The 12,896-nt window shown below is 48.8% G+C and overlaps 1 protein-coding gene across 2 annotated transcripts in view; it reads right to left on the reverse strand.

Moving 5' to 3' along the window:
* Positions 1–568: 568 nt before the first annotated feature.
* The window catches only part of ttc12 (tetratricopeptide repeat domain 12), a 34,886-nt gene continuing 22,558 nt past the window's right edge, over positions 569–12,896 (reverse strand). Inside the window, exons 16-22 of one of the 2 annotated variants that reach the window (XM_031584290.2) lie at positions 11,783–11,875; positions 10,287–10,355; positions 4,689–4,790; positions 4,353–4,452; positions 3,725–3,950; positions 1,211–1,285; positions 569–962 (exon numbers count right to left, since the gene is read on the reverse strand). In XM_031584290.2, coding sequence (XP_031440150.1) covers positions 1,216–1,285; positions 3,725–3,950; positions 4,353–4,452; positions 4,689–4,790; positions 10,287–10,355; positions 11,783–11,875 — 660 coding nt within the window. In that variant the 3' untranslated portion in view covers positions 569–962; positions 1,211–1,215. Of the gene's footprint in view, positions 963–1,093; positions 1,286–3,724; positions 3,951–4,352; positions 4,453–4,688; positions 4,791–10,286; positions 10,356–11,782; positions 11,876–12,896 lie in introns of those variants that run through there. The other variant, XM_031584291.2, reaches the window with a different exon arrangement.

The raw sequence follows: 12,896 nt of genomic DNA on the forward strand, positions 1-12,896 counted from the left end.
ATACACACACACACACACACACTCAGAGAAACACTGTCATTTCATCTAGCAGACACACACACACCCAGAGAAGCTCTATCATGCAGTCCTGAGCAAACACACACACACACACACACACACACACACACACTTGTAGCTTTGCATCTGTCTCTGCTCGTTTATACACGGATTACATTACTGTCACACTGTGAGGGAGCGCACTCACACACACACACACACATGCGCGCGCAGGGTAAACAGAGATGGTCGTAAACATCTTCTGTCAACACAAGGGGAAGGATTCCACTGGTATGCCTTTCAATCTGAGCCCGAGTGTTCAGCGCTCCTGTGGAGCAGGATGAGGGATTCTCCATCCTACCTCAGCCTCACTAAACTCACTGTATCACTGAACTCTGATTCTCCATCCTACCTCAGCCTCACTAAACTCACTGTATCACTGAACTCTGATTCTCCATCCTACCTCAGCCTCACTAAACTCACTGTATCACTGAACTCTGAGTGCAGGGAGGGGGAGCGGGAGCGGGAGCGGGAGCGGAGCGGGAGCATCCACACATATGAGTCACACTCCTCCTCTGAAGATCTGTTTATTAGTTTGCAAGGCCACCAGATGGAAGTAAACAAAAACACAACATTGGGGACTCGTTATGACACACAGTTGAGATGACGATGATGAGATATCTGAAACGGAGGGAAAATCATCCATCATCCATCACTGCTGCAGCTGTGTGTGTTCTGGCCCTCTGGCCCCTTCGGTTCGGTCTTCCTGAAGATGAGTCATCGGAACCAATCGTGGGGGTTGATCCACTCCAGAGACAGATCAGAGGTGGGCAGTACTGCAGGAGAGCTGTGCTCTGGGTGGGATCTGCTCCAGGGGTGGGCAGTACTGCAGGAGAGCTGTGCTCTGGGTGGGATCCGCTCCAGAGGGGGGCAGTACTGCAGGAGAGCTGTGCTCTGGGTGGGATCTGCTCCAGGGGTGGGCAGTACTGCAGGAGAGCTGTGCTCTGGGTGGGATCTGCTCCAGGGGTGGGCAGTACTGCAGGAGAGCTGTGCTCTGGGTGGGATCCGCTCCAGAGGGGGCAGTACTGCAGGAGAGCTGTGCTCTGGGTGGGATCTGCTCCAGGGGTGGGCAGTACTGCAGGAGAGCTGTGCTCTGGGTGGGATCCGCTCCAGAGGGGGCAGTACTGCAGGAGAGCGGTGCTCTGGGTGGGATGCTGGTCAGGCGATGAGCTTCATACAGGAGTGGAGGATCCCTAGTCCATGGAGCTCCCGCAGTCTCACCATGTGCCTGAGGAGAGGGGAGAGAGAGAGGGAGAGAGAGGAAGGATGGAGGGAGAGAGAGAGAGAAGGGAGAGAGAGAGAGGATGGAGAGAGAGAGAGAATGGATGGAGAGGGAGAGGGAGAGAGAGAGGATGGAGTGAGAGAGAAGGGAGAGAGAGAGAGGATGGAGGGAGAAGGGAGAGAGAAAGAGGATGGAGAGAGAGAGAATGGATGGAGAGAGAGAGGGAGAGAGAGGGGATGGAGAGAGAGAGTAGAATCAGTGGCTCCTGATTAGAGCAGCATTTAGGATGTGGAACGCTGAACATTTGAACCCTAATCACAGCCAATTTCAACGCTGCTTGACAGCAAAATGATGAATTTATCTATTTGTCTTTCATCTGAACACACAGGGAGGGGGTGCCCTCAGGGGCAGCGGTGGGACCCGGGGACTGGGCTTGGATACGGATCATCAGTACACTAGACTGGGCTTGGATACGGATCATCAGTACACTAGACTGGGCTTGGATACGGATCATCAGGGCGACTAGACAGGCTGGTGAGAAGGGCAGGAGCTGTTGGCATGGAACTGGACTGCCTAACATCAGTGGCGGAGAAAAGGACATTGAGTAGGCTGCTGACCATCTTGGACAATGACCACCACCCACTACACAGTACTCTTAACGGACAGAGGAGCATTTTCAGTGGCAGACTCCTGTCACTGTCATGCTCATCGGACAGGCTGAGGAAGTCCTTTGTCCCCAGGGCAATACAACTTTACAACGCCACGCAGAAGGGGAGGGGGAGGGAGATGGACTTCTCTGCATGAGTCTACCTCAGTCTCCCCTCCTCTTCTCAGCTCTTCATTTTTCCATCCCACTGTCCATCTTTTTACTCTTTTTACTGGCTATACTAGCCCATTGCACAGACTGTACTATTTATATCACTTTGCACTATCCTCACACACACAAACACAAGTACTCTATCCTTGCACTATCCACATAAGCACATGAACACTATCTCTCTGCAGTCTTTGCACTACTTTCCTCGTGGACATCAACACTGACACAATCAATGCACACTGTAATATCTGTATAATATCTGTATACACCCTTCTCCCTGTGAACATGTTCTCCCTATGTGTATTGTTTTTCTACTGTGAGTTAAGTTAAGTGTATAAGCTACTGATCACCAGTACACTGGACTGGGTTTGGATCTGGACTGGACTGTGTTTGGATACGGATCACTAGTACACTGGACTGGGTTTGGATACGGATCTGGACTACACTGATGTTTTATGAGGGAACATTACAGCCCGTATAGAGCTTGAATACAGCACAATAAAATTCCCCTAGAATCCAACAGACCTCCTTGGTCCCGACACGAGCATCAGCATTGAAAATGAGCGCAGTCTCAAGCTTCATCTTCACACAGACATGTTGCTGTGTGTATTTTCTCTGAAACTACACAGATTCTCTGCACACACACACACACACACACAGCATGATCACAGGGCACTGCAGATCAAAACTCACAGAGGATCACAACACCTACTCAAAAAAACACACAGGGCAGGGAGCTTGCTTTCCCCCCGCTTTCAGAGGGTTTGCGTCTGATTGCAGCACAGCACAGCACAGCACAGCACAGCGCGTGATTACCTTCTGAGGTGCACGGCTTGTGATGAGGTGCTGTGAGAGGACGCCCTGCATCTGAAGTGCAGCCATGTTGTGTGAATGCAGAGAGGGCATGAATGTATGTGTGTGTGTGTGTGTGTGTGTGTGTGTGTGTGTGTGTGTTTAAAACAGCCCTATAACTTTTAGTGTGTGTGTGTGTTTACAGCATGTCTTCCTGTGTATGTGTGTGAGTGTGTTTAAAAGATGTGTGTGTGAGTGAGACTGTAAGACTGCACACTGCCCTGCTGAGAGATAATCTCCAGCACTCAGCTATAGCCTTTGCAAATGGACCCAAAACTGACTGCATTGAAAGCTTCCCCAATCCCACATCACCCAAGACCAGCAAATCAGCTTTTTAAAGAGGTGGTCAGGAAGGCAGGTGGTGAGACACACACACACACACACACACACACACACACACACACACAAACACACACACACACACACATTGCTGTTCCCCCTGTAGATTTGTTCATAGACGATGGGGCGTATGAGACACTGTCTGCCTCTGCACTGTGAGACGCATAAAGCATGAAACTGCCCCAGAGCGTCTCTCTTGCCCACCTGCCCTCGGCCCACTGAGACGCCCCCTGTGTCTGCTTCAGAGCCGCTTACAGCCCCCATGGTCTGCCGTCTGCCGTCTGCACAGTGTGTGTGTGTGTGTGTGTGTGTGTGAGTGTGTGTGTGTGTGTGAGTGTGTGATTCCTCCCTGGTCTCCATGACGATCTGTGATCTGCAGGTGGCAGCCTATAGGTGAGAGGCAGAGAGACGGAGGTAAAGGTGCCAGCGCTGCTTACTGGGGATCGGCCTGGCACAGCCTGGCGAGGGCGATGGCCGCGTTGCGCTGCAGGGCGTCAGCGTTGGCGTCGGCGGCGGCGTGGCGCAACAGCAGCAGGATGCAGTCGGTCTCCAGGAGCCCGCGGGCAACGCCGGGCACAGACACACAGTGGCCCAGACACAGGGCAGCATTCCCTGCCACGCTCTCATCACCTTCACACACCAGACGTCTCAGCACCTGCAGCCCTGCACACACACACACACACACACACACACACACACACACACACACACACACACACACACACACACACACACACACACACACACACACACACACACACACACACACACAAGCATACAGGAAAACACACACACACACACATATACAGAAAGCACACCCACACACGCATACAGAAAACACACACACACACACACACACACACGCATACATGTAAATACAAACACAAATGGATATATACAGACACACATACAGATACACACACACACACACACACACAGATAGAGTACATACAGAGAGGCACATACACGCACACTTGCACAAACACACAGACTTTCTTCAGAAAGAGCAAGAGCAAGGCAGTTCATAAATCCCAACTCCCAGGCGAGGTGCTTCAGCAGACTCACTCCTGTCCATGGAGGCCAGCTGCTGCCGCGCGTCCAGGCTGCCCGCCGTGCACTGAGCCAGGGCTCTGATGGAGTACTTAGTGCTGTCCTGCCCCGGGGCCTGAGGAAGGGAGACAAACACCACAGTTAGTGTGCAACACAGGGGCCCCAACACACTGCAGTCAGTTAGTTAGTAGTGATGTAATAGTGATGTAATAGTGATGTAATAGTGATGCAGTAGTGATGTAATAGTGATGTAATAGTGATGTAATAGTGATGCGATAGTGATGCAATAGTGATGCAATAGTGATGTAATAGTGATGTATTAGTGATTCTTGTAAAAGAGCTTAACGGCACCTTAAGGATCTTCAGCAGTTTCTTCACGACTCCAAACTGCACAGCCGCCTCGAGAGCAGCGGGAGACTGGGGGAGAAGTCTGCTCAACAAGCCCACTGCCCTCTGCGTACACAAACACACACACACACACAGACACACACACACACAGACACACAGACACACACACACACACACACGCACAAACACACACACACACACACAAAAATGTATTCACAGCTGTTTTTCAGGGCAAAGACGAGTTACTTCTCTCCTTGGATACACGGGAGTGTAACAGACTCTGAACATCTGCATTCACAAACATGGACATCATGCACACCCTAAACTGTAAGCACTTACTGAACATCATGAACACTGTACACTGTAAGCACTTATTTGTTTCTGAGATGTTCTGGATCATCTTGTCATGTCGTCAACATGAACATTACATTGAAAACCATGTCAATTATGAACAAAATGTTCATGTCAAATTTCAGCATATTTCTATAATATAATATGATATTTCTTCTTGCACTTCTACTAGTACTTAACTTGCACTTACAGCAGTTACATTCCTGCACTTTTTCTGTTTCTTATGTAAAATACTATTCAGGTCTCTATTGGTCGTAGCTTGACTGTTCTTTCCCTTGTAAGTCGCTTTGGACAAAAGCGTCTGCTAAATGACTAAATGTTCTACAATATTTCGTCACTGAGAGTGATCTCTCTAGCCAAAGCGCTCTGTCGCTGATTCAACATGCTCGATCGGGTGAGAAGCCGTTGTCAGGGGTCCGACTCGTACCAATGTACTAGTCCAAGCCCTATGGGCTTGCTGGCCACCTGGTTTGCGTTGACCTTGGAAGTGCTAAAGGGGAATTCATCAAGGTAGACAGTGAGAACAACTCATCTGATAGTTTCGAAAGTTTCAGAATATTATTTGAATTTTTGCTTGGTTTATTCGCCATTTGGGATTATTCACTTCGCTCTGAATATGAAATATGGAGTCACTCCGTTTAAATAATTGTTGTTGTGCGATCGATACTTTTGTCAAGTGTAAAACTTGAGATTCTCAGGAGGGGTTATTACGTGGAGTAGGTAACCATTTCACCGAGACAGGAGTTCGGAACTGAACTCGAACTGCTTGAATACTTAAGTACTCTGTGCCGACCAAAATCCACCGCTGGGCCGACATATGCTGTCTGGCTGTGTGTGTGTGTGCTCACTACTACTGTATGTGTGTGTGCCAATTGCTTACTGCTCCTAGTGTGTGTTTGATTTAACAGCTCCTCTGTTTAAACGCAGCCATAAAAAACCCTTTGAAACTCACACAGATACGCTGTGAGCAGGAGCAGCCGGACAGTTTACTGCTGATCGTTACATTAACGAGTCAGGAAGGGGAAACGGCCCAGTGAGAGCCGGAGTATGGTTTAAAACTCAACATGACTCACACAGGGATCCTTCCGCCTGAGGTGGGGCTGCCCATCATGGAACGCCAGCAGAATGTGTGTGTGTGTGGAGTGTGTGTGGGTCCATCATGGAACACCAGCAGAATGTGTGTGTGTGTGGAGTGTGTGTGGGCCCATCATGGAACACTAGCAGAATGTGTGTGTGTGTGGAGTGTGTGTGGGTCCATCATGGAACACTAGCAGAATGTGTGTGTGTGGAGTGTGTGTGGGTCCATCATGGAACACTAGCAGAATGCAGGATGGATAGCCCAGCAGCAGGGGGGTTTATCTCAGGGATTTCTGAAAGAGGCTGAGCGTCAATACAATGTGTGTGTGTGTGTGTGTGTGTGTGTAGTGTGTGTGTGTGTGTGTGTGTGTGTGTGTGTGTGTCTGTGTGTGTGTGTGTGTGTGTGTGTGTCTGTGTGTGTGTGTGTGTGTGTGTGTGCACGCGCATGCTGTGGCACCCCACACTCAAAAAAGTGAACTCTGTGAGTTGCTGAATCAAACAAATATACTTATATTCAATTTAATTAACATTTCTGTGTTTGGTTTTAAAATCTAGTCCACTTTAGTAAGTCTAACTTAAAATTAAAACTTGTTAACGCACTGTTGAGTGAATGGCACAATCACCTCTAAAATGTAGTCCACTTTAGTAAGTCTAACTTAAAATGAACAATCACCTCTAAAATGTAGTCCACTTTAGTAAGTCTAACTTAAAATGAACAATCACCTCTAAAATCTAGTCCACTTTAGTAAGTCTAACTTAAGTCTAACTTAAAATGCACAATCACCTCTAAATCTAGTCCACTTTAGTAAGTCTAACTTAAAATGAAAACTTGTTAAAGCAAAAGAATCCAGCTAGGTTAATTCAACATAACACTGTTGAGTGAATGGCACAATCACCTCTATACAAGAATGTCCTTGATAGGTTTCTGTAGGTCTTACATTGCACATGCTCAGAAGCTGACTCCACTTTGAGTGTGATGCTGTGTTCAAATTAATGTGCTGGAGGTCACGGTCTTACCCAGCTGGTATATTTTATTCTGTGATATTGAAACATTAGTGCATGGTTTAAGAGTGATATTGCTGGTCCTACTGTATTTGTCTTACGAAAATCAAGCATATACGAGTACATGTTAGCTAGCTAACGAGCTAGCCAATTAACAAAATGCTACCTGACTATACTAAATATAGATGATTTGCCTGACAGTCCTTGAAGATGCATGTAAAAGCTCAATTACTAATAAATAATAATTTTATATAAAACTAATAATGCTTTCTTTACCACACCCAGAGTTTGGTATGTGTTGAATGATATCACGTTGATAGCACATGATTAATGTCTTTTTCCATTGGTAATAAATAATATTACAGAACCAAGCTATGGCATGGTGGCTCAGGTGCTTGCACTGCTGCCTCACAGCAAGAAGGTCATGGGTTCGTTTCCCGCATGGGCCACTGTTGGTTCGGGGGGCAGGTCCTCCCCAAACCTTCAGTGTTCAGGTGGGCTACGTATCTTCCGGGCCTTTCTGTGTGGAGTTTGCATGTTCTCCCCGTGTCCACAAGAACAGCACACTCTCCTATCAATCCCTGACCAAGATGGACGGTTCACTTCACTTGGGCGCTTAAAAGCTGCCCACTGCTCCTGGGGTCCTGGAGGAAGGACAATCCGGGATGGGGAAATGCAGAAGTCAAATTCACGGCGACCTCCGCCTGAGTGTGTGTGTGTCCTGTGTCGCCACCTAATACATGCACGTGTGCATCATTGTGCAACAATAAACTGACTGAAGTCAGCCTTGTTTGTTGGTATTTGAACTTACATAACTACATTGTGTGGAAATTGTTGACATAACTAGGCTTTATAACAATGAAAACCATTTAGGTACTGCTTATTCAAGTCAGTTAAGTTGGAACTACAAGGAGTTGTTCAGTTGGTGTTAGTAAATCCAGTTGAGTTAGAATTACATAAGTGAGTTAGGTCAGTGTAATGAAGGTCTGTTTAGTTAAATGAACACTGCCTGATCAATTAAGGCTAACTTGACCAAATAATATTGCAATTACTTAATACAGTCTTGTTGGTTTCACATAAGTTAGTTATTTCCTCTGTAATAATAGTATTACATTAGTTTGAACACAACTCAGTTATGTGGAAATCATTGACATAACAATATTAAGTAATTTGAACAACTTATTTTTTTGAGTGCAGGCTGCACTGGAGGTCCATGTTAGTGTTCAGGACCATGGAGAGCTCCAGCCCTCATCAGCAGGGTGAAGAGGACAGAACCCCACTGATGGAGAGATGCAGCTGTGGAGGAGGAGGAGAAGGAGGAGAAGGAGGAGAAGGGGGAGAAGGTGCAGCTGTGGAGAAGGGGGAGAAGGAGGAGGAGAAGGAGAAGGAGGAGAAGGGGGAGAAGGTGCAGCTGTGGAGAAGGGGGAGAAGGAGGAGGAGAAGGAGAAGGAGGAGAAGGAGAAGGAGGTGCAGCTGTGGAGAAGGGGGAGAAGGAGGAGGAGGAGAAGGAGGAGAAGGAGAAGGAGGGGGAGAAGGAGAAGGAGGAGAAGGAGAAGGAGGAGAAGGGGGAGAAGGAGGAGCAGACGGGGCAGCTTCACCTCCAGGTCTCTCCCAATCAGCCCCTCACACCCTCCAAAGGGAGCAGAGAAGGGGGTGATCAGAGATGGCCACTCACACCCTTCTAAAGGAGCAGGGAGAAGGGGGTGATTAGAGTTGACCACTCTTAACATCGATCACAGGGGGCAAAAAGGAGGTGATCAGAGATGGCGACTCACACACTTCATAAGGAGCAGAGAGGGGGGGGGGGGGCGTCAGAGATGGCCATTCTTAACATCGATCACAGGGGGCAACAAGGAGGTGATCAGAGATGGCGACTCACACACTTCATAAGGAGCAGAGAGGGGGGGGGGGGGCGTCAGAGATGGCCATTCTTAACATCGATCACAGGGGGCAACAAGGAGGTGATCAGAGATGGCGACTCACACACTTCATAAGGAGCAGAGAGGGGGGGGGGGGGCGTCAGAGATGGCCATTCTTAACATCGATCACAGGGGGCAACAAGGAGGTGATCAGAGATGGCCACTCTAACACCCATCACAGGGGGCAACAAGGGGGTGATTGGACGCTCAGCATGAACACAGATGAACAAGCGAGTGTCTGAGAGTATGTGCTGAGGTGTGTTTCCTGTCCCCACACTGTACTCCTCTAGGAGCATAGTCTGGGGGTTGCCTTTTTTTCTCTCCTCCCCTCTCCTCGTGTTATGCTGCAATTTCTCCCTCAATCTTGCCACTCTGGCAGGGGGACTGCCAATGGAAACTAGCCTTTTGGCTATAATTGGGTGCATTTACATTCATGTACACTGTCCCTCTTGATCAAATAAACAAATTGGAATTGGAAATTGGAGCGTGACGTGTGTGTGCTGCATGTGCTGTCTGTGGTGTTGGATGTGCTTTATTCATGTAGTCACTTGACAAAGGTACACAATGAGAGTTAAACCTCTCTATCTCTCTCGTTCTCTCCCTCTCTATCTCTCTCTTTCTCCTTATCTCTCTCTCCCTCTCTCTCTTCCTCTCTCTCTCCCTCTCTCTCTATATATCTCTCTTTCTCCTTCTCTCTCTTCCTCTCTCTCTCCCTCTCTCTCTTTTTCTCTCCCTCTCTATATCTCTCTTTCTCCTTCTCTCTCTTCCTCTCTCCCTCTCTCTCTCGTTCTCTCCCTCTCTATATCTCTCTTTCTCCTCTCTCTTCCTCTCTTTCTCCCTCTCTCCCTCTTTTTCTCCTGCTCTGTGATGAGTGAGACGGTAAGCTGGGCCACAGAACCTAGGGCTTCACAGTATGTGTGTGTATTTGAGTTTGGTCCATGTGTGTAAGCATGTCTTTGTGTCTATTTGTAATTGGTGTGTGTGTGAGTGTGTGAAAGTGGGGCATTTGTCTGTGTGTGAGTGTGTGTGTGTGTGAAAGTGGGGCGTTTGTCTGTGTGTGAGTGTGAGCGTGTGTGTGTGTTCTGGCTGTGTACATGCATATGTGTGTGTGTGTGTGTGTGTGTGTTCTGGCTGTGTACATGCATATGTGTGTGTGTATGTGTGTGTATGTGTGTGCTTCGAGCCCAGAGCAGGCTGTGTGGAGCGGAGGTCGTGTGTGTGTGGCTCACTGGTGTGAAATTCAGTGTCTCACCGTGATGATGCCTCCACTGGGATCAGTCAGCAAATCACAACACCTGCTGCTACACACAACAGCACAGTCCTGAGAGATAACACAGAGAGAGAGAGAGAGAGAGAGAGAGAGAGAGAGAGGGAGGGACACAGAGAGAGGGAGAGAGAGAGAGAGGGAGGGAGGGAGGGGGGGGGAGAGAGATATGAGGACGGAGCGCGAGATGTGAGGGAGGATGAAAGAGAGATGGGAGGAGAGAGTGGGAAAAAGAGAGATGGGAGGAGAAAGACAGTGAAAGAGAGAGGAGAAAGAAACAAAAAGAGAGGGATGGAGTGAACACGGAGCAGGGAGTGAGGGGGAAGAGAGAGGAGAGGGAGCAGAGGAGAGAGGGAGAGTGAGGGGGAAGAGGGATCCAGATTGGGGTGGAGAGAAAGTGAGGGAGAAACAAAGAGCGGAGAAAGGGGGGTGGAGGAGAGAGGGAGAGAGAGAGGGATGGAGAGAGGGAGAGAGAGGGATGGAGAGAGTGGGGAGGAGAGATATTTTTAGAAAGAAAAACAGAGAGAAGCAGAAGGACAGTGAGAGACGGAGCAGAGGAGAGGAGAGGGAGAAGAGGAGCAGAGGAGAGAGGGAGAGAGGAGAGGGAGAAAAGGAGAGGAGAGGAGGAAGAGGAGCAGAGGGGAGAGAGAGAGGAGAGGGAGAGAGGAGAGGGAGCAGAGGAGAGAGGAGAGGAGAGGAGAGGAGAGGAGAGGGTGAAGAGGAGCAGAGGGGAGAGAGAGAGGAGAGGGAGAGAGGAGAGGAGCAGAGGAGAGAGGGAGAGAGGAGAGGGAGAGGGGAGAGGGAGAAGAGGAGAGGAGAGGAGAGAAGAGGAGCAGAGGGGAGAGAGAGAGGAGAGGGAGAGAGGGAGCAGAGGAGAGAGGGAGAGAGGAGAGGGAGAGAGGAGAGGAGAGGAGAGGGAGAAGAGGAGCAGAGGGGAGAGGGAGCAGAGGAGAGAGGGAGAGAGGAGAGGGAGAGGAGGAGAGGAGAGGGAGAAGAGGAGAGGAGAGGAGAGAAGCAGAGGAGAGAGCAGAGGAGAGGAGAGGAGAGGGAGAGAGGGAGAGGCATAAACACTAAGAGTGCGAAGGAGAGAAACAGTAGCCAATTTTCACTTCTATTTTACCCTCATAGCAACAGATATACACCCAGGACTGTACGTGTGTGTATGTGCACCCATGTGCATGTATGGATGTGTGTGTGTGTGTGTGTGTATGTCTGTGTGTGTGAGGGAGCGAGAGAGTAAGCAAGTTTGTTTGTGTGTGTGTGTGTGTGTGTGTGTGTGTGTGTGTGTGTGTGTGTGTGTGTGTGTGTGTGTGTGTGTGTGTGTGTTTGTATAAAATAAATAGAGAGAGAGAGTGTGTGTATGCATGTGTGTGTGCGTGTGCATGTGCGTGTGTGTGTGTGTGTGTGTGAGTGTGTGCGTGTGCGTGTCGTGTGCACGTGCGCATGTGTGCGTGTGTGCGTGTGTGCGTGTGTGTGTGTCCTACCTGGATGGCTGGGGAGTGATCAGAGGAGAGGTTGATCATGAGGCCCAGGAGAGGGTAGAGGGCATCTCTGTATTCACGACTGATCCACTGCTCCTGAAACACCCCAAACAGCCTCAGAGCAACATCTCACTCTAGTTTCAGAGCATTCTAACATCTCACTCTAGTCTCAGAGCATTCTAACATCTCACTCTAGTCTCATTCTAACATCTCATTCTAACATCTCACTCTATCATCTCACTCTATCATCTCACTCTAGTCTCATTCTAACATCTCACTCTAGTCTCAGAGCATTCTAACATCTCACTCTAGTCTCACTCTATCATCTCACTCTGGTCTCAGAGCACTCTAACATCTCACTCTAGTATCAGAGCACTCTAACATGTCACTCTAACATCTCACACTAACATCTCACTCTAACATCTCACTCTAACATCTCACTAACATCTCACTCTAGTCTCAGAGCACTCTAGTCTCAGAGCACTCTAGTCTCACTCTAACATCTCACTCTGGTCTCAGAGCACTCTAACATCTCACTCTAAAATCTCACTCTAGCCTCAGAGCACTCTAACATCTCACTCTAACATCTCACTCTGGTCTCAGAGCACTCTAGTCTCACTCTGGTCTCAGAGCACTCAAACATCTCACTCTAACATCTCACTCTATCATCTCACTCTGGTCTCAGAGCACTCTAACATCTCACTCTGGTCTCAGAGCACTCAAACATCTCACTCTAACATCTCACTCTGGTCTCAGAGCGTCTCCCAGTCCCTGAGTCCCCAGCTACCTGTGGCACTGCACTGCTGCCTCAGTGTCTCTGGACCTGTTCCTGGCCCGTCCTGCCAGCAGTGCAATCGTGTCACTATCTCCATCTGACTGTGATTGAGGGAGATGAGAGCTTTCCTCACTCTAAGCCCCTGGCCTCTGTCTAATGGATCAGCAGCTCTGTGTATCGGAGAGGCAGTTCGATGGGCTGTCAGTCTGAACCTCTCTGCCTCACTTCTGCTGACTCCAAGAGGGAATTTCGAGTGTCTAATCCGCCTACACTTTCAAACGCTGATCGATTGTCTTCTGGCAGCTTTTGTCAGCTTTAATAGACCCACTTGTCAGCAAGAAA

This window comes from Clupea harengus, chromosome 17 (assembly GCF_900700415.2).
Source record: "Clupea harengus chromosome 17, Ch_v2.0.2, whole genome shotgun sequence".
In the NCBI taxonomy this organism is placed as follows: Eukaryota; Metazoa; Chordata; class Actinopteri; order Clupeiformes; family Clupeidae; genus Clupea; species Clupea harengus.